This window comes from Symphalangus syndactylus, chromosome 7 (genome assembly GCF_028878055.3).
Source record: "Symphalangus syndactylus isolate Jambi chromosome 7, NHGRI_mSymSyn1-v2.1_pri, whole genome shotgun sequence".
Classification (NCBI taxonomy): domain Eukaryota; kingdom Metazoa; phylum Chordata; class Mammalia; order Primates; family Hylobatidae; genus Symphalangus; species Symphalangus syndactylus.
Window position 1 is genome coordinate 8,030,529 of NC_072429.2, and position 24,737 is coordinate 8,055,265.

At 54.7% G+C, this 24,737-nt stretch overlaps 1 protein-coding gene across 2 annotated transcripts in view; it reads left to right on the top strand.

Moving 5' to 3' along the window:
* ADAMTS2 (ADAM metallopeptidase with thrombospondin type 1 motif 2) overlaps positions 1 to 24,737 on the top strand; it is a 237,914-nt gene that overhangs the window by 142,863 nt on the left and 70,314 nt on the right. For both annotated transcript variants that reach the window (XM_055284998.2, XM_055284999.2), the window contains exon 5: positions 18,869 to 18,952. In XM_055284998.2, the coding sequence (XP_055140973.1) occupies positions 18,869 to 18,952 (84 nt within the window). The remainder of the gene's footprint in view (positions 1 to 18,868; positions 18,953 to 24,737) is intronic.

Genomic DNA, 24,737 nt, shown 5'->3' on the forward strand with positions numbered 1-24,737 from the left:
GAGAGGCTGAGGCAGGAGAATGGCGTGAACCCGGGAGGCGGAGCTTGCAGTGAGCCGAGATTGTGCTACTGCACTCCAGCCTGGGCGACAGAGCGAGACTCCGTCTCAGAAAAAAAAAAAAAAGGACAGTTAAGCCACTTCCTTTCTTCGTTAGTCTCTGTCTCTCTCTCTCTCTCGACGTGCTGTTTTTTATTTGCTTTTTAATGTTGTTCTAAGTGAACAAAAATTGGAGCCTTGAATTATTAGCATGAATTTCTTATTCATCTTTAAATTGTGCAGTGGCTATTTTAAATGCAAATATTAGAGCATTTAGCTTCTGTGTGGAGTCACTGAAATTAAACAAATGTGTATTTTGTGGCTGATCCCTGATGGGTGCCTCAGGCTGACCAGAAGTTTATGACAGACACAGGCCAGATTCAGGGAGGCTGGGAGGAAGAAGAGAGGATCTCACAGAGTGGAATCCTGCTGAGGGAATGCTCCTCAGGTACGGGGTCCTGGCAGAGTGAGTGCACCCCCAGCATGAAGGGTGCACCCACTGGGGTCTGAGAGCTTCCTGCCACCCCTGGAAGAACACATTGGCTGTGTCCTGCCCAGGGCGTCTGGGGAAGTAGAGCCAGGCATGCCCCCTTCCCACTGGTGCACTGCTCCAGCCCAGAGCATATGGCCATGGCCAATCCCATCTCTATGCAGGTGTCACTCACAGGAGGCTCACCTCCGCCAAAACATGGGCTCTGGCCAGCCATCCACCAGACATGCCCCTTTCCTGCCAGCTGTGGGAGGGATGGCCACCACCACGCCTGCCCTGAGATGCCGTGGGGAATACATGCCTGATCCTGCACCTGCTGGGGGCAGCTGAAAGCCTGTCCTGGGAAGGTGGGACCATGCTCCATTGCCCCAGGAGCCTTCACTTACAAAACACATATGCAAGGGTGACATGACGAAGAACTTCAAGACAGAGCTGCAGAGGGTCAAGCCCCAAGTTCAGGGCCTTCTGAGCATGGGCCCTGGTCATCTATGAAGTCAGCCTGTCCCTAGGGCGAGCCCAGGAACCTGAGCCCTGTGCTCAGACCCCACAGCCTGAGGGACCACCTCCTGCCCTGCATGTGCCCCCGGATGCCACCTCAGGCTCCCGTTCTCTGTGGCCTTTCCCCAGCCTCTGCTTGGGCACGTCCACACACCTCTGAGGCCCAGGCAAAGCCAGCCGTGCTAAGAAGGCGCTGGGTGTGTGCTGAGCCTGTGGCAGGCAGGGGGCGGGCCCTCGTCCACAGAGGCTCTCTGCACTGAGATTTTTTGTTTTTGTCTTTTCTTGAGATACAGTCTTGCTCTGTCACCCGGGCTGGAGTGCAATGGCGTGATCTCGGCTCACTGCAACCGCCACCTCCCAGGTTCAAGCAATTCTCCTGCCTCAGCCTCCCAAGTACCTGGGATTATCGGCGCGTGCCACCACGCCTGGCTAATTTTTATATTTTTAGTAGAGACGGGGTTTCACCATGTTGGCCAGGCTGGTCTAGAACTCCTGACCTCAGGTGATCTGCCAGCCTCAGCCTCCCAAAGTGCTGGGATCACAGGTGTGAGCCACTGCGCCCGGCCTACACTGGAGTTTGAGCACACGCAGCCGTAGTAGCCCTCCTGGCTGCTGGCAACCCTGGGATGAGTCCAGTCTCCTGAGGCTCAGCGGCCCTTGGCCTGGTCAGAGATGCTGAGGCCCCTTGGGGATGCCCACATTCCCCCGTCTAAGGGCAGAGGGGTCTCCCCCCGCAAGCACTGTGAGGCTAGGAGGATGGAGTGAGAGCCATGGGCAGATGTGTGGCCCATCCAGCCTTGCTGGCCCCCCGGCCCGGTCACTGGCAGAATGAACTCTATTCCCTCTGCCTTCATTCTGCTCCTGCTCCTTCCAGCGTTCGACTCTGGCTCAGCCTCCAGCCTCCACCTTGCATTACTGCCTCCCCTGGACCCAGGCGGGAGGATAAGGGGCTCTCCTCTGCCCAGGCCCGCCCCCTGCCCCTGAGTGCATTGGGAGACCACTGTCAAGTTTGACCCTTCCTGCTTGGAAACATGCTCCCTGAAGTAGCGGGTGCTGCCAGGCTGGGACACAGCTGACATTGCTGAACATGCCTGATACTGACCCTGGGGCTTCGGTATTTCTCACATTTTCAAAAACTTGCTCTGCCAGTGCCTGGGCTAGTCTCTGCTCACAAACCAGATGCTGTGGCCATGTGTGTGGGCCTGGGCACCCCTAAGGAGTGGGCTTGGGCCTGACAGGTGAGGCTGCCATGCTAGGAGGCAGCTCAGATGTGTGTGGCACCTCAAGTTTCGTCCCCAGGTACAGACAGGGAGTCTTCTCCAGGCTCAGGTAAATGGGAGGCAGGGATGAATGGCTTGGAAGATCAGAGCCATTGTGAAAGTAATATGTTTATATATGCATTTTTTTTTTTTTTTTTTTTTTTTGAGACAGGGTCTCTCTGAGTCACCCAGGCTGGAGCGTAGTGCTGCAATCATAGCTCACTGCAGCCTCCAACTTCAGCCTCCCAAGCAGCTGGGACTACAGGCACACACCACCATGCCTAATTTTTTAAAGATTTTTTTTTTTTTAGAGACAGGGTCATGCTATGTTGCATGGTGGACTCAAATCTCCTGAGCTTAAGTGATCCTGCCGTCTCAGCTTCCTGAGTAGCTGGGATCACAGGCATGAGCCACCACGCCTGGCTATGGATACATTTTTAAAAGTAAAATCTGTCTGTGCCAAGACTTCAAGAAATATAAACTTGGGCCCAAGGCTGAAGCTTCCTTTGTGGCTTCAAGCATTTAACTAAAGCACTAATTTCAATCCTACTCTTCCCTGAGAAGCCTAAGGCCTCAATGTGTTTCTTAAGTATCAGGATCTACAAAGACCTTGAACTGTCTGTGTGAGCCACTGGTCCCACTGCACTCCTTGTAGACAGGAGGCAGACCATTGCAGTGGGTGATACCCAGCCTGCAGCAAGGCCAGCGCTCAACCTACTGCTGCTGAGAACATGTACTCTCAGGCCTGCCAGAGGCCACCAGACAGATGTAAGGCATCTCCCCCCTTTTTTGGATGGTAAGCATTTTAAAACATCAGTTTTACATTAAAGTAAATTTGGACATATTACTTGCATGAAAGCTAAATTCACGTGAATTTGTCAAGGTAAACTGGAGATTCTGAAGCTGTGTTGGCAAACTCTGGCCCCAGGGCCCCCTGGCCCTTCACCTGTTTTTGTAGATAAAGTTTTATTGGGACACAGCCACGCCTCTTGATATATGAATTGCCTGTGGCCATTTTTGTGCTACAACAGCGGGTTGGGTAGTTGCAACAGAAACCATATGGCCCACAAAGCTGAGAACATTCACTATGGGGTGCTAAAGGAATATTTGCTACCAGGTTCTGCAGAAATGTACTTGCTTAGTGCCTGCCTTGAGCTATAATGGCCCCAGGCCTCCAAAGTTAGCACGTGCCTTTCACTACATCAGTGCACATGGGTGTATGTATTAGGGAAGTACTGAGCACAATGGGCTGCTCAGACCCCAGCCCACCCCCACACTAGCCTTGTCAGCTCAAAGGACCGGTGAGGCTACTTCGGGGATTCTTTTGAAAGGATAGAATGAGCTGCTCTTAACCTCTGTAGAACAGCAGAGCAGGAGGAGCAGTTTTCTGGGCACACGGAATAGTCTCTCCCGGCTGTGTTAACTGCTTATATTCTGGGTGAATGCCTGAGCCCCCAAAGCATCTCTTCTGCTGAGGGCAGACACACTCCTAGGCCTATGGGGAACGTGGAATCCAAGGGTCTTCTGTGCCTTCAGTTGAGGCTGTAACCTTTGACCCCTCCCAGCATGAGAACATTCTCTGTACAGTATGTTCTACAACAGTTTTTTTTTTTTTTTTTGAATGAATGATTTCTTTCTATGCCAGGATTCAGATATTTTTCCTCTTTTCTTGTCTAATTTAATCCAGAAATTGGCCTGGACTTACCAAAGCCTTGCCAGGGTTTGCAAACAATCAGAAGGCATATGGGCTCAATTTCTCACTAACTTTCAAGAGTGTTGAGACCGCATGGTGGCGGCGGGGAAGGCAGTGGTCAGACAGGAATGTTTTCGGCTGGTCGTGGTAGAGATCTCGTAAGCTGGTCGCAGAGCTGCAAACCAGCCAGGCGGAAGGCGTCGCCCCCACTCATAGTTCACCAGTCTCTGGCTCTGGTTCCTGGGAAAGAGAAAAATATCTCTGAAACTGGACACAAAAACATGGGTCCCTTAAGCGGGGGGAGGCAAGCAGGGTTCAGGGTCTGCTAGTGGTGCCGTGGCCCTGGGGGTGTTGCTGGCCCTGTTTCTGTTCCTCACGCTTGTCCTGCTGGCCTTACAGCCTGCCCCTGTGTGCCAGCAGGAGACACAGCCGTGAGGGCCAGCAGTGTGTGCGAGGCTGCATGCAAGGCTCAGAAGAGGGCAGTGCCCTCACGAGCTCACAGGAGCCAGGCCCGAGGGGCCCAGGTGGCTGAAGGCTGTTGGGAGTGGTGGGGACTGGGGCAACCGGAGAGGCCACGCCCCGCCGCAGAGCTCGTCCTGGTTCCACTCACTTGTGTTTCTGTCGGAATAAGCAGACCACTGCTGCCAGCTCTTTCTTCCATGAGAAGCTGGAAATCTAATTTTTATGGGAAATCTAATTATTTTTCAATGTAGGCCACAAATTGAAATTAAGAACCCACACTGCACAGGTGAAACAGAACACTGCTGCAGAACAAGTCTGGCGTGTGGGTGGCCTGAGCGTTCTTTCCAGCCTGAGGGAAGGAGGCAACTGCCTGTCCTGCTGAGCCCTGTGCTGGTCAGTGCCAATTCCCGGGGCTGTTAGGAGCACCACTCGAGTTGAACACCAGGAAAGCGCTCAGCAGAGCACGGGTGTGGAAGGAGCATGCTGAGTTGAGAGCTGTCCTCAGTCATGTGCGGCACTCCCCGAACTCCTGGCCGCTGTGTCCCTGCACTGGGGGAGCTCAGAGCACAGGAGTATCAGGAGTATGACGAGCAGGGTCAGGACACGTGATCACACCTTGGTTCATCAGGGAAGGGTGCCTGGGGCAGCTGGTCAGGGAAGGCTCCTCGGACAAGGGCCACTGCAGCTGCCTCTAATGAGGGCTCCTGGTGACGACACAGCACATGCAAAAGCCGCATCATGAATCGCAGTGCACAGGTTGGGCCCTGCTGGAGCTTGGGGGACTTAGAGAGCGGCAGCGAGGTTGCTTTGTGGTCTACAGAGATAGACTCCTCTCTCTTAGCAGGTTTGGGGCTTGTGCTTTCTATCCTTGGAAGCACCTCTCCCCACCTGAGGAGGGGGAAACTCACATTTGCTGTTTTTGCACCTGCTGGCCCTGTGCAAGGAGGCATGTCTGTGACCTCACTACCTTGCCCCAGCGGCCCTGTGAGGTTCCCTTGCCTGCATCAGGTCACTGAGACTCAGTGAGACATGGCCAGAGCACGGCAGACGGAGTCACATACCTGTGGGAAGGTGGCTCCTGTGCTGGTCCTCCCCTACTGTTGTGGCCTGAAGACCGAGAGCTCCCAAATCCCCTAGCATGCTCCATGGATTCTCACCTCAGGCCTCACCGACCCCCACACAGCATTTGGAGTCCCCTGGCCACACCCGCCTCTCCCCGCAGACCGTCCACTCTGCCTCTTGCTTTGCCTTGGCTTCTGCGTGGATCTGCTGTGTCCTCCTGTTCTGAGGCCTGCCTGCCTGCTCACTCACTCCTTTAGTGCACACGAATAGAGCAGCCCTAGGTGCTGGGGATGTCGTGGTGAGCACATGTTCCAGCAGGGCTGGGGAGGTCAACAGACCGGGGGTGGTGAGCAGGTGGGGAACACTCTGACGGGGGTCCTGTGGGTGGGTCTCACCTCTGCTTCCTCCTGAAATGTGCGGCACCCTCCCCGCAAGTGGGCCTTTCCCCACCTCCTCCCTCCTCCGCAGACCTCCTGACAGCTCATGTGGAAGCCTCCCAGCATGCTGTCCTTGGCCTCCCGCGGGGAACTGATGGTTGTCAGAGTGGGAGTTAGAGTCCCTGTGGACAAGGAGGGCCAGCCATCCACACACCCGGCTGACAGCTGGAGGCAGCCTCGGAGCTTGTCTTGTGCAGGCTCCAGCAAGGAGGTGACAGCTGAACCACAAGAACAGGGGCGATGATGCGCCACGCCGGGCTGTCGGGCTGACCTGGCACGGGCTCTCACTCCCCAAGGCCCCTCCCGGGCTGCCGCCGGAGCTGAGTTGCGGTCAAGCAATCCTGGGTCTTGCTCCCCAGTCCAGGCGTCTCCTTGGTGGTGTGTCTCAGGAGGGTTAGGGACTCCCACGAAGGTGACTTTGTATCGGGCCCAGAGAGGGTCTGCCCACCTGATTTTTCACTGAGTACCTGGAAAAGGCCTGGCACGTAGTAGGTGCTCAGTAAATCTCTTTTGAATGAATAAGTGACTAAATGAATTCCCATAAACAACTGTGATCTCAGAGACTCCCATAAAAAATGAACTCTGTCTGTGGGTGTGGAACTCCTGGTGGCTGGGTGCCCTTATGCCTTTGCTTCTATGGCAGAGGCTGTGTCTCCATCATCCATGCTGATGTCTGAATGGCCGGGTCCCGGGATACCGTTTCTAGTTGCAGCAGGTTTGCCAAATTGCTCCCCAGAGCCTCTGCACTGACTCCCACGCCCACTTATGTGAGCCTCTCGATCTTTCTGTGCCTCGGCTTCCTCACTGGCACAGTGGGATAGCACTCACTTGCAGGGTATGGGAGGGGAGAGATATCGCACGCGGGGAAGTGCTCGGCACAGGCGGGGAAGCTCAGAGCTGACCAGCGAGCCAAGCAGCTGTTCACTCGGCCCATGATGTCTGGGAGCAGCCCCAGCCAGCTCCCGTCCTGGACAAGCGTTTTTCTCATGGGGGCCACCTGCTTGCCTTGGCACAGCGAGGACAGGGCCTTGGCAGCCAAAGGAGACGGTCAGCTGTCTCCACCTGGTCGTGGAGATGGTCACAGTGGGGTGATCCTTGAGCTGGTGTTGGTCACAGAGTTGGTGTTTCCCAAGTGGAAAGTGGAAGGGCATCATTCCACACAGAGGAGCCGCCTGTGCAAAAGAGGTGCCAGCCCTCGGCCACCCTGGGGAGCCCACTGGGGTGGGAGAAGGTGCATGCGGCTGAGCTTGGCCTTGGTCCTGAAGCATGGGGAAGCACGGGAGTACTGGGCACCCAGGATGCATCAGCAAGGATGCAGAAGAGTCCCCGTCTAGTGGAGACGGACAGGCAGCTAACAAACGAAGGTGATTGGAGATCACGATGGTGCCGTGAGTTAACAGGATGGGACAGCACCCGAGGCAGCATAGGGTGCCCCGTGGGAATGTTCACAGAGTGGGGAAACTTCAGAGCAAGGAAAACTTCCCTGCAGCCAGACAGGAGGAAGGAAGCCTGGCTGCAGCCCGCACGACCTCCCACCCGCGCCTGGCAGGGAGCCTGGCCTGGGGGCTGCCCCTGCTGGCCCTTCCGAGCCTGAGCAGAAGTGATCCACAGACACTTGTGCCTCCAATAATTCAGCCCCTCTTCCTTTGGTTCTGGGCTTCCTGTGTAGCGGCAGGCAGGATTTCATCTATCTTCCCATCTGCCAGAGTCTGGCAAGGGAACTAAGCCACATAAACAGACTCTGGTGGTGCAGGGGGATTGTGACCTGCTGCACAGAAGGGCAAAGCTGTTTCCCACCAACCCCAAGAGGCGCTGGAACATCTATGCTCTGGGTGTTGGAAAGCGCCCTGCATGACTGCTCTTTCAGGGAGGGATATGCTGGCAGCAGACGACCCTTGCCATGAGCTTGTCATGCAGGCCCCTTCTTGCAGCCATCACCTTACTCTTGCTCTGCGCTCTGAGTGCCTTGGGGGCCCCTGCCCAGGTCGAGGGGTACAGTGCAAGGTGATGGCCCGTGGCCCTCTGTCGTGCCTTCTCAGTCTCCGAGGGGTTCATACCTGCTCTGCCAGGGCCTCTCCCTTCTTCCTCATCATGCATGGATGCCTGGGGAGTAGGGAGGCTGGCCTGAGTCCTCCTCACTTTTGCTCTGAGGTGGTTGGGTCTGATGCCTGGGCCACTTAGGCATGCTGGACCCCTGCCCAGTCCAAGCCCTATGCCTTGATGGATGTCCATTCTACAGCCTCTGCCAGCCAGTGCCAGCTACCCACGCCCTGGCCCTCGCCAGCAGGAGCTGCTGCATCCCACACACACCCCTCTGGAGCTAGGGGCATCCACGTGCTGCCTGAGGCCTGTTCATTAACATGAGATCCCTTTCAGTTCTCACCACCTGCCGAGCCACCATGTGGATTGGACTCCACCCTCAGCAGAGGGTCGCATCTCAGTGGGAAGTGGAGCCCAGAACCCGGGGGACTATCTGCATCTCACCCTAAGGCGGGGCAGTGGTAGGGATAGGGCTCCGGCTCCAAGCCTGGTGTGGGCTCAGCAGCCCGCCCCCCACCCCGGCAGCTGCTTGCTGCCCCCTTCCCCCACGCCGTTCCTGTCCCCTGATGCCACGGCCCTCTCCTCCCATAGCGGCATTTTCCTTCCCTCTTTCCTTAGGTCACACTGGTGACAGAGCAGCAGCAGGATATGATGTGTCGGGGAATAGAAATGCATTGGTCTCAAATTACATGGTGGCACCCACACGGACCCAGGTGACCGAGCTCAGTCACAGGGGATGGGCCGGGCCGCACAGGCTCTGGGACGGGCGTGTGGGGGGATGCCAGGGCCGGGGCTGATACGAGCCCTGGCCACTTGGGGCCCCTCTTTGAAAGGAAACTCCTCACTGAGCCCCCAGGGCTCTGTGGCCAGGGACAGCTGACAGGCTCAGCAGAGTTCCAGGGAGGCAGGGCCGTCCCGCAGCCACTGCCAGCAAGAATCAGCATCCCTGACTTTTCTCGGCCTTTCCCTGTCAGTGGCTCGCAGTGGTCGAGAAGCCCCTGGGGGACACTGGGCTCTGGCCTGCGGCCTCGGCCGTGTCCTTCTGCGTCCTGCGGCCTCACCAGCACTGGTCCTTCCCCATTCTGCAGCATTTCCCTTTCTGATGAGGCATCCGGTCAGTGAGTGGGAAGGTCAGTCCCTAAGTGTTGGCATGGCTGTTGTTACCCCGAGGCAACTCAGCCAGCAGGGAGAGCTCCAGGGCTGGGTCACACTCGCGGATGTGCCTGGGCACAGCAGCCCCTCCAGCTCTGGAAAACACAGGGGCATGTGCAAGCTGTTCACTCAGACCTCTCCCAGTGGTGATGGCCAGGAGGAGAGCCAGTGGGTGTAAGGGCGAAGTCCAGGTGGACCGTTCTGTGCATGGGGTCCCAGGGAAACAGCTTGGGCTATTGGACCCTCCCGTAATTTGGTGACAGTTTCATTCAGCCTGTACTAGGTGTTGGGGATTTCACTTTTGTCCCGCGCATCCGTGTGAAGAGACCAACAGGTTTTGTGTGAGCAATAAAGCTTTTCAATCACCTGGGCGTTGTTTTTACCGAAATCAATCTGGCCTGGTGTATGACAACATAAAAAAACTCAAGGACAGAGCCCAAAAACTCTCCAACCAAGCAAATAATTATGCTGAACCCCTTTGGGCATCTCTGATTGGATATCCTGGGTCCTCCCAATTCTTAGTCCTTTAATACCTGTTTTTCTCCTTTTATTCGGACCTTGTATCTTCCGTTTAGTTTCTCAATTCATACAAAACCACATCCAGGCCATCACCAATCATTCTATACGACAAATGCTCCTTCCAACAACCCCACAGTATCACCTGTTACCCCAAAATCTTCCTTCAACTTCATCTCGCCCACTCTAGGTTTCCACGCTGCCCCAATCCCACTTTTTCTTATTAATATAAGAAGACAGGAATGTCAGGCCTCTGAGCCCAAGCTAAGCCATCATATCCCCTGTGGCCTGCACATATACATTCAGATGGCCTGAAGCAACTGGAGATCCACAAAAGAAGTGAAAATAGCCAGTTCCTGCCCTAACTGATGGCATTCCACCATTGTGATCTGTTCCTGCCCCACCCTAGCTGATCAATTGACTTTGTGACCATACACCCTCCCCGCTCTTGGGATAATGTACTTTGTGATATTGCCGCCCCACCCCGCCCTTGTGAATGTACTTTGTATGATACACCGTCCCCACCCTTAAGAAGATACTTTGTAATATTCTCCCCCCCACCTTAAGAAGGTATTTTGTAATATTCTCCCACCCTTGAGAATGTACTTTTTAAGATCCATCCCCTGCCCACAAAAAATTGCTCCTGGCTTGGCGCAGTGGCTCACGCCTGTAATCCCAGCACTTTGGGAGGCCAAGGCGGGTGGATCACGAGATCAGGAGATGGAGACCATCCTGGCTAACATGGTGAAACCCTATCTCTACTAAAAATACAAAAAAAAGAGCCAGGCGCAGTGGCGGGTGCCTGTAGTCCCAGCTACTCGGGAGGCTGAGGCAAGAGAATGGTGTGAACCTGGGAGGCGGAGCTTGCAGTGAGCCAAGATCACGCCACTGCACTCCGGCCTGGGCGGCAGAGCAAGACTCCGTCTCAAAAAAAAAAAAAAAAAAAAAAAAAAAAAAAAAAAATTGCTCCTAACTCCACCATCTATCCCAAACCTATAAGAACTAATGGTAATCCCACCACCCTTTGCTGACTTTCTTTTTGGACTCAGCCCACCTGAACCCAGGTGATTAAAAAACTTTATTGCTCACACAAAGCCTGTTTGGTGATCTCTTCACACGGACGCCCGTGACAACTTTCATTGTTGCTTCAACCTGAAACAACCCTGAGACACAGGGACTATTATTATCTCCGTTTTATAGATAAGGCAACTGAGGCCCAGACAGGTTTAGTAACTGGCCCCAAGTCACACGGCAGGATTATGGCAGAGCCCATGCTGGCACCCATGCAATCTGACCTCAGAGTGGGAATATCCCCCCTACATTCTGCTAACCCCCCAAATTCAGGAGAGGGGGAGGGGCAGCCTCTTGCAGTTGCTAGTACAGACCCGGGAAGGTTTGTAATGCAACCTGTCTTCTCAACGTGCCTGCTGGAGTGCCACAGTGAGGGGCGCAGCACATACCTCTTGAGCCTCTGCTGGGCTCTGTGCATTGATGAGCTGGCCTGGAGGTGGAGGAGCCCCGTCCCCACCCTGAGGCACCTGCAGAGGTATCAGCAGAGTGTGGACGGGCACATGAGACGTCGCCTGAGGAGTGAGGGGGTGGCCTTGGGCAGAGTGTTCTTGCACTGGGTATTGAAGAAGGGGACTCTGGCCACCTCACTCTTTGATGTATGAACTGACCCTAGTAATTATTCTGATCCTGACCATTTCCATTTCATGATAGTTTGCTATTTTGAGCAAGAGTCATGTTTCTTCTCGCATTGCCTCTGAAGCATTTGCTGAGGAGCCAGAGGGCGAAGAAGATCTGCAGTGGGAACATTTATCCTCATGATAAGCCCAGGCTCTGGCAGCCCCGTTTAGGCACCCTGCAATGCGCACAGATGAAACTCTTCCTCCCCGGAGGCCGGCAGACCTCTCTCCCCAGCTTCTGGCTGCACTCTCTTCTCTGCCTCCACCCTGGTGGTCCAAGCCTGGCCTCTGAAGGGGCACAGAGAGAACAGCCTTCTCCCCACTTATTTCAGGGGGTCCCAGAGAAGCCACAGAGCAGCAGGCTTCCCTCCCCCAGGCCTCGGACAGACTTTTCAGGCCTGGCTTGCTCCTGGATATGGTTTTGCCAGGTGGGCCACAGGCTGCCTTTGGTGGCCCAAAGCTCAGCCGAGCGAAGGATATGGGAACTTTCCTGAAGGTTGGGGTGGCCGCTATTCCAGGGCCCCTGCCTGTCTCCTCTGTGGCTGGCGGGCCAGCAGGCCTCCCCTAGTAGGGAGCCTGCACCAGTTCCCCCCTTTCTGCACCCCTCCCCCACCTTGGCAGAGGACAAAGTCACCTCTGGCCAGCAGCCTCAGGCCACCTCCCAGGGCTCCCCGTCCCTGGTGGGGGGACTCTGCCACCAGCAAGGCAAACTTTTACATTGTCGTGCAGAGCCGCTCCTTCCTCATTGTCTATTCCAGAACAGAAACTTGGCCGCATCTTTGCATAAGCAAAAGGTGCATTACAATGTATTTCCCCAAACAAGAGAGCCCTTGGCCGCTCTCCACCCAGAGATGGCTGCGGCTTTGAACATTTCCCCCCAAGGTTTAAGGATTCCAGGATCAATTTCTCAGACAGGACTCAAGGACATTGTCCCTGGGCTTCCCCTCCCCCTGCAACCTGGGAAAGCAGAGCTGCTGCTCCCCAGCACACACAGGCCTTGGGGAGGGTGGATGCGGAGGAGGGTCCCCAGGGCTGCTGAGGGGAGGGGAGGGGAGGCCCTTAGCCGGGGGGCCTCCCCGATGAGAGGGGTCACAGGCCTATGCTGGGTCACACATTTTGCCCATTTCCTGTTATTCCATGTCTTCAAAGTGATTCCATTCATTCAACAAATGTTTACTGAGCACCTACTATGGGCTAGACACTGCTGGGAGCAGTTGCACTGCAAGTCCAAAGTTCCTGAGGTGGAGACAGGCTCCCTGTGCAAGGAGCAGCCGGCTAGCCGCTGGAGCACAGGGAGCAGGGCCAGGGCAGCCCGAGAAGGTGCAGCAGGGCCAGACCCTCCTGGCCTGGAGGTCACTCCAGGAACTGCCGTCTTGTGCTTTGGGGTGGGAAGGGTTTAAGCAAGGCGGTCACTGCCTCTTTCCTTTGAAATATATTTTTTAGGATGAGTCTTTTTTTTTTCAAATGCTCTTGAGATATCTAAAGAATCGAGGGGCTGGACAGGGAGAGTGAGGATTCCAGGCCTGAACCGATGCGCAGGCAGCAGGAGAGGGCAGCCGGCTCTGGGGAAGGCTGGCTGGAGTGTCAGGAGCAAGGGTGCCATGTGGGGAAGTATCTGAAGTGGAGCATGGAGAAGCCAGCCAGGGCCAGCGTGCAGAGGGCTCTGAATGCCAGGCGAGTGGCTGGGCCCTGCTTCTGAAGGCACCGGAGAGCCATTGAGGGTTTTAGACGGCGGAAGGGGAAGGTGAGATCTGTTCCGCGTGGTGATCATAGTGAAGAATGGTGTGTGCGGGTGGCGGCGGCAGGGAGGACACGAGGGGGGCCGTTGGGGAGCCCTACCGCCTGTCTCCTGTCTGGGAGAGAAAGTGAGTGGGGCCAGGGGAGGAGGGGGATGTGAGGGAGGCAGGCGTGTGGAGGCCGCCTTCTGCCTTCCGTTGCCCTTTTGGCCACATCAGTCGACTCTCTGCTCTGCAGAACTGTTGCAGCTGTGTCCTTACTGAGGACGCCTGTGTTTTGTCGGGAATCGCACTGATTACTCCCAGTGGTTCCCATGCCCAGGTGGGCCCTGCAGGCCTCTGGCCGGGGCTGGGCAGGAAATTGTGGCAATTTTGCAGCCTCCTGAAAAGCAGGTAGAGCCCTGGGATGGTAGAGGGGGCAGGACGGGGCTCACTCCTCAGGCCCGTGGAGGACAAGGACACTGTGAAGCGCCCCTGCCTCTCACATGCCCCACAAACCCTGCTTGCCTGCATGTCTGTTCCTGATGTATCATATTAACCTACGGGGACTGAAAGGCCGGACAGCAGAAGGAGCCCAGCCCCGGACTGTGGGCTGGACTTTGCCACAGCACACGCAGGGGCAGGAGAACCACCCAGGCCAGCGGTCAGTGGTCTCTGGGCCACAGTGCCCCATGGGGTTCCTGACTGCTGGGAGGGGCTGCTGAGACCTGGCCTGGGAGGGGGCCAAGGTGAGGGCTCCGGAGCGGGATCCCAGGCCCAGCAGCCACCCACAGGAGCCAGGAGGCCATCGCAAGCCCCACCACGGCCTTGCTCGGGCCTGCCTCCCAGAGAGTAGGCATGCCTGGGGCACTGTGTGCTGTTCTGGTGTGGAAGGGAGGAAGGGACAGAGGTTTCCTGGGGAGAGGATCGGGGAGAGCGCACCACAGTTGAAGGCTACCAGGGAGGGCAGGCTGAGGGGGCCTTGGCTGTGGCCTGGCCTCCTCCCTGGCTACCTGCTGGGAGCATTTGCAGGCATACCCTCTGGAGCTCCTGAGCAGCCCAGGGAGCCCCAGTTCATCTCCAAACCATCTGAGGCGTCCAGAGGCCAGGCTCAGGGCACCCAGCGCAGGAGGTGGGAGCTGGCTGCTGGCGGACAGCCCGCAGTGGAGCTCCCCAGCCAGGGGCCCACGCCTTGCAGCCTGACACCGCGGGGCTCAGCTGCCTCGACCCCACCCCCAAGCAGAATGTGAGGCTGACGGTCTATCCCAGGGAGTTTGATGCCCAGCGGCGGGGCTTTTGGAGTGGTTGGTCACCTCCTGTCCCAAATCAGGGAGCGGGATTAGATCTGCTCAATGTTCCAGAAGGACACAAGATTCCTTCTTGAGATGAGAGCTGCCACCTTCGGCCCCAGAGGCAGGGCTAGGAGAGCGGGAAGATCTTGTGTCCTGAGGGGCAGGGCCTGGCCCAGAGCCAGGAGAGGGCCAGCCCCGCATCTCCTCCCTCCGCCCTGTGGGAGCCCCCGGAACGCCCTTCCAGAGCCCCAGCCTCCACTCGCTCAGGCTGGGCAGATGACCCCCATTCCAATCCACATCATCCCTCACATGCGTCCCTTCTCGGCACTCATCCCCAAAGCTGAACCCCACATTCCCACATCTTGACCCCTTCCATCTAATTTCCATAAGGCACCTGTAGTAAGCTTCTTAAATTCACCGCCATCATCCTTCCTCCATGTCCTCCCACTGCTCTTAGAGTGGATTCGGAATCCTCCTGACTTCATGGTCTGGCCTCAGTGCTCCCGTCCCACCTCCTCTGCTGGGGCATCCCTTCCGCAGCCCCTCTGTGCTTGGAAGGTGCCTCGCTGCTTCCAGCCCTGGGAGGTTTGCATGGGTGCCTCCTCTGCCAGGAGTGCCCTCCCCGCTTTGCTGAGCTACCCTGTTCTGTTTCCCAGGTCTCAGGACATGCCACGTCCTTCCAGGCCCCACTGGGCAGATTCCCACTAATATGTCCTCTGGTTCCCTGCCTTTCCTTCGAGGCCCATGATCCTGGAGCTGGTCTTGTGGCATCTGAGCGTCCCTCTCCGCCTCTTGGCAGGAGGGCTGGCTCTGTACTGGTTCTGATCCACTCAGAGCCACAATTCGTGGTGAGGCAGTGGCTCTGCTGGGTCTGCTGGCTGCCAGCCTCAGCCCAGTGGGAAAGGAGAGACCAGGCCAGGCTCGCCCAGGCCATTCTGGGTCCCAGGGTGTGGTGGGCTGCACGAGAGGCCAGGGTTGGTTTAGTTTTAGAAGTCCCATTGAGAGCCTATGAGGGGCCCGTGGCTGTGCTGAGGGTCTGTGTGGGTGGTGAGGTCAACATTTACACACTTAGGCTCAAACATGGGGAAAAATGCAACTTTCTTTCGTTCTTTTTTTTTTTTTTTTTTTTTTTTTTTTTGCGACAGAGTCTTGCTCTGTCACCCAGGCTGGAGTGAATGGTGCGATCTTGGCTCACTGCAACCTCCACCTCCTGGGTTTAAGTGATTCTCCTGCCTCAGCCTCCCAAGCAGCTGAGATTACAAGTGCTCGCCACCATGCCTGGCTAATTTTGTATTTTTAGTAGAGACGGGGTTTCACCATGTTGGCCAGGCTGGTCTTAAACTTCTGACTTCAGGTGATCCACCGCCTTGGCCTCCCACAGTGCTGGGATTACAGGCGTGAGCCACCGCGCCTGGCCAGGGCTTTGTTTCATTCCTATATCTGGTGCTGCCCTCATCTCGGGCACTCAGCCCCAGGATAGAAGGAATGCTGCAGTCTGGCCTGCGGGAGGTGGCTCGGTCTCTTCCTGATAAAGCCTTTGTCTCATTCCGCTTGGGCTGGTGTAACAAAATGCCATAGACCCAGGGGCTTAAATCACAGGAATTCATTTCCCACAGTTCTGGAGACTGGGAATTTCAAGATCATGTTGCCAACTGGGTCATTCCCCAGTGAGGACTCTCTTCCTGGTTTGCAGACAGCCACCTTCTTGCTGGGTCCTCCCATGGCAGAGAGAGAGGATGCAGGCTCTCTGGTGTCTGTTCCTATAGGACACTAACCCTATCATGAGGGTCCCACCCCCATGAACTCATCTACCCCTAATTACCTCCCCAAAGCCCCATTTGCAGGCAGAGGACTGGTGGGGGGCAGTAGGGGCGTGTCCTCTCTGCAGTAGCCTTGCAAGCAGGCCTGCCCCCCTCTCTTGTCGGCCAGTGCCCCGTGGGCTCGCTCTGAAGCCTGGTGGTGCCCCCTAGAGCCAGGTAAACCTGCAAGCCAGTCCCCAGCTATCTTGCCCATGTGTCCCTGGGGTGCAGGGGACCCTGGCAGCATCTGCTATGCACAGCTGGAAGCTGGGCCACCCTGTCAGGCCTGAGCAGGCTGGGCCTCCACTTGGGCCCTGGAAGCCACTCCTACTGCTAGGAACCTGTCCCCTCTCAGGTCCCAGGCAGCAGCCAGGATCAAGCTCTCTCGCTTTTCCTTCCTTCTCAGATGTCAGGACTGTTCTGTATGACCTGTGAGGTTGGGGATGAGGAGAAGCCTGGCCCCTCATCCCTGGCCTTTCTCGTCTCTTCTATTCTGCTCCCTTCAGCTGTGGTGGGACCTTCCCTCGGTCAGACTCCATGAGCCAAGCTGGCCAAGCTTTGTCGTGATAGAGAAAGCAATACTGTGGACAATTAAAGAAACCCCTTCTCTCTTAAGAAAAACTGGCTTTTAAGGCTACTGTGCCAGCATGGACTAAACAATCTAGTCTGACCCTCAAAGCTGGGCAAGGACTTCTGTGGTTTAGGGGTTCATCCCCTACCCCCAGGACCTCACAGGGAGCTGCAGGGCACTATGGTTTACCAGCGATGAAAAACCGTTTCATTGTTTGCACAAGCACCCTTCCATTGCACCTGCATGGCGATTTCATCGCCACAACAGCTTCGTGATGGGGGGACTGCGATCCTCATTTTACAGAGGAAACGGAGGGCGACGGCCAAACGGCAAGGCTTACTGGGGACCTGGGTGCCCTCCTCGGAGTTCCACCTTGTCAGCCACAGGGGCGAGATGGGTCGTTGGGGGTCTAGAGGACAACCCTCAATGCCTACAGGGGTTGCCGAGCCACCCTCCCCAGACACCCACAGCCCGGAGCCACGGTGACCAGCCACGCTCCTGTGGGTCTGATGAGTTGTCCCTTGCCTGTAGGAAAGAGGGATGGGAGTGGGGAGCCCATTTACAATCAGACGTAGATTTGCTGGGCAGCAGTTGCCGGGAGGAGCTGCGTTTGGGCTGGATGGTGCCCTCAGCAGGGTCCGCACGCTCATGAACTCTGCCCCATGATCGGTGCCATCTTTGTTCCCAGCACTGATGCCAGCGGGCCCCGGGATCCTTGTCTTGCACGCCCTGTGTGCCTGTCCACCCATCAGTCACGATGTCATTCTCCTTGTTAGCCCTCAGGTTTCCTGAGGTGCCTTCCCACTGTTTCGAGGCAGCAATTACTGTTGCTCAGATGGGGGCTCTACAGATTGGAGTGCAGGGAGTGTGTGCTGGCCTGACGTGGCAGCAGGCTCCGGGAAGTATGTCTTGGCCATGTCTGGAGCCTGTCAGCAGCCCCTGGGCTGGGTCTGCATGTGGGGAGGGGTGCATGGCCAGTCCCTGCTTCTCCACTTCCTGATGGTGCCAATAGCTTCAGCCTTTCAGCGGGTATCCCTGAGTACCTGCCAGGTGCTGCTCAGCCTGGCCCTGGGCGTGCAAGCAGGGAGGATGTAGGTGGCTGCCCAGCCCACAGGGGCACACAGAGGGCTCCAGGAATAACACATCTTGTGCTTGATGAGGGGCGGATCAGGCCTGCGGGGGGCCTTCCACAGGGAAGTGACCCCTGAGCTGGCCTCGAGGAGGAGTAGGGTTTGGTCAACCCACAAAGGAGGTGACAGGAAGGGGGCTGCGCTGGGGAGGGCCCTGGGTGTGTGTGGTGGGAAGCTGGAGGGTGGGGGCTCAGTGTGAAGGAAGCCCCTAACAGCCTCGAGCCCGGGGTAACCTGACCTGTGTTTCTGGAGGGTCTTGCTGGCTGTGTTCGTGGAAGGGGAGCTCACCCCCCTGTTTTTGTGCCACGGGTCCCTTTGACATCTGCTGAAGCCCATTGGCACCTGCTCAGAATAATGGTTCTAAATGTGAAGAATGAAACACATGTAAGAATGCGATTGTGATAAATACAGAGGACGGCGACTGCAGGGGCTCCAGCCATCAAAACAGAACAGGGAGAGCACGTTGGGGGTGCGGTAACACAAGCTTTTTATTAACATGTTTAAACATTATACCTGGTGGTGGGCCTAGAACTGCCCCCATTTCCAAGTAGCGATGCTCGTAGGTAACCCCCACACCCACCAGCTACAGCTTGGAGTGACTTCTTCCAGGGCCAGTCCCAGCCCTGCCTGTGCCGCGGGGTCCATCGCCCACATTCACTGTTGAAGGGAAGGTCATGTTTCAGCTGGAGGCTACAGCAAGTGTAGGGCTGCTTTCCCTGCCCACGCTGCATGTTCAGGCCCCAGGTGAGGAATTCCTGGGCTGGTGGGTGGGGTCGCTCAGGAAGGGGCTACAGTGATCCCAGCAGGCAGTGGTGGCAGCCTGGAGAGGCAGAGGGCAGGGGGCAATGAGAGAGGGGTCACAAGGTGGCTCCTAGTTGACGGTGACGCCTGGGTGGAAAGCATGGGAAGAGGAAGGAGCGGGTGGGAGGTCCCAGGCCTGGGAGCCGGTTGGGGGGTCATCCCACTGGCAGAGCCAGAGCCAGTCCTAGGGCCCGTGGTTCCCGCTGATGCCTCCCTGTTTCTTTCAGGTCAATGAAATCTACCATGATGAGTCCTTGGGTGCCCACATCAACGTGGTCCTGGTACGGATCATCCTCCTGAGCTATGGAAAGGTGAGTGCACCGTGGCCAGCCGGGCCTGCCTCCACCCACTCGGAGCGAGGGGCCTGGGAGGGAGGCACGGGCCTCCTTGGAGAGTGTTTGCGTTTGCCAGAATGACCCTGCCTCTCCCTGGCTCCCCCGAGGTTCCTATAAGAAACGAGAAACTCATGAGCTGCCCCTAGATCCCTCCTCCCTTTCACCACTTGTTTTAAAATGTGGCCATTACTATTGTTCACTGAAAAGAGTCTGTCACTCCCAGATCCCAGGAGGAAGAGACGTACCAGGCCACGGGGGCCACACAGGGAGGCACCAGGGTTGCTCAGGAGGCAGAGGGAGTTGGGTAAACAGCAGCCTGAGTCCATGTTGTTTCTGCAGGAAGGGCCGATGGGGACAAGGTGAGCTGGCTTCAGGTTGGCCAGTTCGAATAATTCCAGTGGGCTCTGGGGAGTGGAGTGGTCCTGAGTTTTCTGGCACCTGAGTTTTCTGGGTAACAAGGGCAGGTGGATGATGGCTCGGAGTGTGAAGTCTGATAAAGGAGGTGGCTGGGGATGTGGGCGCTGGATTGGTTGGTTTGTATCTGAAAAACGTGCTCGTGGATGAGTTCTTTCCTGTCTCTAAACATTGGTTACCACTCAGCGGGGCAGTCCCTCCAGAGTCAGCAAGGCTCAGATGTCAAAGCATCAGAAACACGTGGTTAACACGGCCTTCCCTTGGACTTCTGCCCCCGTATTAAATCTGTGGCCTCCTCTCCTCTGGTCTCAGCTGCTGTCCCAGCTGGGCGCTCTTGCCCATCCCACTTCCTCTTGCAGCCAAACCTGGGACGCCCTTTCCTGGCGGTGTGTATGGGTGTGTAGCCACCAGGGACAGTGACCTGGGATGGAAACACGGGATGCTGTGCAGACAGAGATAGAGGAAGAGAGGAGCCACATGGTACGGCCCGTGTGGACTGCAGAGTGCCTGTACCTGCCGTGTGGGAAGCACTTTGTACGGATGAATGCCCTTAATCTGCAGGGCAGATGGAGGGGTGCACACTGTGACTCTGCCCATTTCACAGATAAGAACACTGAGGCTTAATGTGACTTAGTGGCATGCCCAGGTAAGCAGCCAGGGCCATCCAGCACCTGAGGAGTCTTCTCACCCAGACAGCTGAATTCGAGCCTGTGGTCTGACTGTGCATAGAAAATCAAATCATAATAGGATCAAACACATCAGATAATTATATAAAGGTTGAACTCTGTTCAAAGAGAATCTCAGTCTCAAAAAATAAACTGCATACAACTTATAAGGCACACGATGTAAAAATGACGACGAAGGACTCTGGTGGCAGAAGGGATCCCAGGAATACTAAGTAGATTTGGGGCCACTTCCCTACACCCACCAAGCACCTCATTCCACAGTGACCGAAGGCACCCACAGGGCAGATGCCAGTCGCAGGCCTTCGTGCACCCCAAGAGAACACAAAACATCCCAAAACGAATCCTTGGAACAAACGGGAAATTGGCGAAAACCTAACTATGAGAGTCTCTAATACCCTTTTCAAAGCCTTTCACAGATGAGATGCTAATAAGACATAGAATTTTTGAATGACACAATGAGTAAAGTTAAATTAGTAGTTATGTCACTGTTTCCCTTGCCCTACAGAAAAAAGGAAAGATGAACCTTCTTTTCAAGGAATCATAGAACACTTAAAAATTACAGAAGTGTTTTGGGTCATAAAGAAAATGTTGTGAATTTTATACAGCGAAAACGATTTTGTCCATGTTCGCTGATGAAATGCCTAAAACTAGGGGTGGGGGCAGCAGAACTTATAAACCTAAAAAAATCCAATTCATTTGAAAACTTAAAAAAAAAAAAAAAAAAAACCTACTGGGGGCCAGGCACGTTCGCTCACACCTGTAATCCTAGCACTTTGGGAGGCCAAGGTGGGTAGATCACTTGAGGTCAGGGGTTTGAGACCAGCCTAGCTAACATGGTAAAACCCTGTCTCTACCAAAAAAAATACAAAAATTAGCCGGGTGTGGTGGCATGTGCCTGTAGTCCCAACTACTTGGGAGGCTGAGATGGGCAAATTGCTTGAACCCGGGAGGCAGAGGTTGCAGTGAGCTGAGATTACACGACTGCACTCCAGCCTGGGTAACACAGCAAGGAAAGAGAATATTAGGACTGCAGTACAGACTATTTGGAACACTAATAAAAACAAGAGCGCTACTGTCAAATCTTTTGGAATGTGGTTAAAGCTGTATTCAGAGGCAAATTCACAGATGTTTTCCAAAAGCTTCTTCCTTGGGTGATATGTTCGACACACATTAGTCCTGCCTTCAACTCAATACATTTGAATGAATTTCAACAGCAACAAAACCAAAAATCTAAGGAAAGAAAAAATAAGGGAATAGTTCAGAAAAAGCAGAAATCAATAAATTAGAAAACAGAAGAAACACGTAGAATCAATAAAGAAGAGAGCTTTGGAAAAAGCAATCCTCTGACCTATTTAATCTAGAAAAAAAGAGAGAAGGCACAAACTAAAAGATCAGAAAGAGTATATGTAATGTGACTACAACAAGATGCTTCTCCTGGCAGAAAGGAAAACATGCAGGGCCATCAGCCCACTAGGAAGCTGTTGGGAGGCTCTCTGCAGCCGACCACTTTGGAGGCCCAGGGATGATGAGTGGAGGAGGGATGTGCAGGGCCTCCTCTGCCAGTGAATGCTGGCTAGGAGGGCAGAGAGAGGCTTGCTGACCCTCTGTCGCAGGTTTGTGGCAGTGGGCTTTGGACCACACAGATGCAGGTCCTGGGGGTGGGCCCCAGCCCAGCAATCTGGTTCCAGCTGTCCATTCACAGGCGGGGGGTGGGGCGGGGGGCCTTTGGACTATCCCATGTGGCTCTCTGCCTGCCTCCAGTGGAGTTCCCTGTTCCGGCCTTCCCCAAGCCGGGTCCTTCCAGCCTGTCCCTTCCTTGCCGGGATCCTCTGGTGTTTTAGGAATTCTCAAGCCTTTGGCATGAGAGACGGACAGAGTTATATCCTCTTTTGGAAGTTTCCAAAAATTGGAAACTCCTGGTCCTGGGGCTAGAAAGGGGAGAAAAGATTATCCCATTGATTGGTCTGGGTGCCAGGTGGCAGCTTGCATTTTCCCCCCAGATTGCTCCTATATTGTTTAAAAAGAAAAATTTTGTAATTGACTAGGGTTAATTGCTTACCAGTGCTGGCAAAGCTTTGGATCTTATTTGGCCTGAAAAGTGTCTGCTCTTTCCCAGTCTTGAGTACTTAATGGAATAAAGCCTCCTTTATTAACTACTCCTTAGCAGGTTCTATGCTAAATTGTCCCAACCCTAAGCCTTTTCTTTTTCTTTTTTTTTTTTTCCTTAACTGCCTCAGATAGGTAGAAGGGGTATGTGACCACAGTCAGAACATTTGCAGAAAAGAGTCAAACACTGAAGGTGAGAATTTGAGGATCTCTATGCCAGGGACATGGAGATCCTGGGGAAATTGAGGATTTCCTGGGATGTGAATATTTCAAAGCTGACTCCAAAAAATGGAGAATACGCCGTTAAGTCCCATAACCATGGAGGGAACTCAAGTTCTTCACCTTTTCCAAAGTTTTGCCAGTGCATTCATACTCATTTGCAAGCACTTATCAGGCCAGACTAATACAATACCCTGTAAACTCATGTATTCTGAAATCTACCCAATGTATCTTTCGTAGTCAATGGGATCCTTATACCCAAAGATGCCAAAGGTAGCCCGTCAGGACAAAGTACAGACCTGTCTCACTTCTGAAAATAGAAGTAAAAATCCCAAGGCATTAAGAGTTTAATTGAATAATGTATAAAGAGAAACTTCCACCGTGATCATCTAGGGCTTATCCTAGGAATGTGGAGATTGTTGAATATCAGGATATCTATTCATACTGTTCATCACATCAGTTTCCAAAGGACAAAACTCATCGTCTAACAAATACTGCTTGAAGGGCTTCAGTGTGGGAAGTGCTGTGCTGGGAATATTCACTGGCACGGTCCCTGTCCTCAGGGGACCGCTTCCAGAAGGCAGATCTAGACAAGGACACAATTGCACCAGGGCTCAGGACTGGATGGAGGAGACGCGGGGCAGGCAGTCTTTCCTTACAAGGTCAGGAAAAGCAACGGGAGGAAGTGACCGTTCCACCCACACCTGAAGATGGTCCAGTGAATTCAACAGCATAGAGATGCTCTGAGTTCACAGGCTGGGAGGGGAGGGAGGGCAGCTGAACCCAGAGGGAAGAGCACAGGGACAGGAACAGCAGACTCAATGCCAAAGACGCCTGAAGGAGCAGATCGCAAGGAGCAGAGCAGATCCGCGTCTCCCGCCAAGGGGTTTGGCTTGCCCATGAGGGCAGCTTTAAGCAGAGTGACACAATCCCATGTGCATTTCTGAGAAGATCACTGGCTCCTGTGTGCAGAAGGGGCAGGTGGGAGCAGTGGCTTAGGAGACAGTCGCTGCCATCAAATGGGGGACGATGGCAGCTGGACTGGGACCATGCCTGGGTCCAGGGATACAGACAGGAGGACGGAGGAGGCCACTTCGAGAGGATGTGGCACTAGGTGGGTGAAGGCAGAGAGACACTCAGCCGGGTAGATGATGGTATCAACCCCTGAGATTGGGGAGCACAGGAGGGAAGCTGAAGAGGTCAGCTGAGATGTGCAGTTAGAGGTACCTGGTGCCATCCCAGCGAAGAAGGCCAAGAAGATGTGGATGTGGGTCTGGAGCCCTGCGGGGTCTGGAGCTGGGGGTAGCAGAAGCAACTGCGGGCACGAGGAGCTTGCTGCCTGGGGGGAGCCTGGGAGAGAGGCCCCAGGGCTGCAGTGTTGAAGGCTCCGGCAAGGCAAGGGCGTGACGGCCCCGTAGCCCCTCACAGGGCACTCCTCCTTTTCCAAATCCCCAGAAAACTAGTAACAGAGGGCAACAGGACAACCAAGATTGTATTTAAAGGTGGAAAAAGAAGCACATTTCCCTAAATGTTCTGCACAGCGAATTCTTAGGATATGAGTAGATGTTACACAGGACTACAGAGGGGTCCCAAAGTCAAAGAAGTCTGGAAAATCCTGGTCAAACAGAGGAAAATGGGCATTCCTAGGGGTGAAATTTCCCGGAGACTTTCCCATGGAGCTGTGCATGGTGCACCTCCGAGAGTCAGAGCAGTACAGGTGGTCTCTGAAAACTTTCTCCACGGAAGCTTCTTGCTCACCAAGTCCACAGCCTGCTGAACCCGCTCTGGGGAGCACTGTCCTGGAGATAGTCTTGGAAACGAACAAACAAAAAGACCCATAAACTAGTTACTGTGGTTCTGAAAATCCTAGATACTTGTATGTGACACGCAACTAGTATTGGAAAAGAGCAGAGACAAATTCTCATTGTTTGCTGTTAATCATGTGTGGGGAAAACCTAAAAGAATCTGTGGTACAACTTGTAGGGTGAGGAGAGGAGTCTGGTGACGTGGCCAAATATAAGACCATTGTTTAAAAAATCAATCAATAGCTTCTGTGTGAACCGAAACAACAGACTTGGTAGTAGGGAAAACAGGGAGAGAAAATTTCCATTACGGTAGTAGCCAAAAATGTACAATACCTGGAACAGTCCTGACAAGACAAAGGACGCCATTGGAAGGAAATTGTACATGATTAATGATAAGAAGAAAGTGATCACAAATGAAGACACAAATGCTGTCCTCATGGGAAGCTGGGTATAATCGAGAGGTTGGCCTTCCCCAGATTCATAGTTGGCAATGTTATGAAGTGATTCTAAGCACCATCTAGGAACATGAAC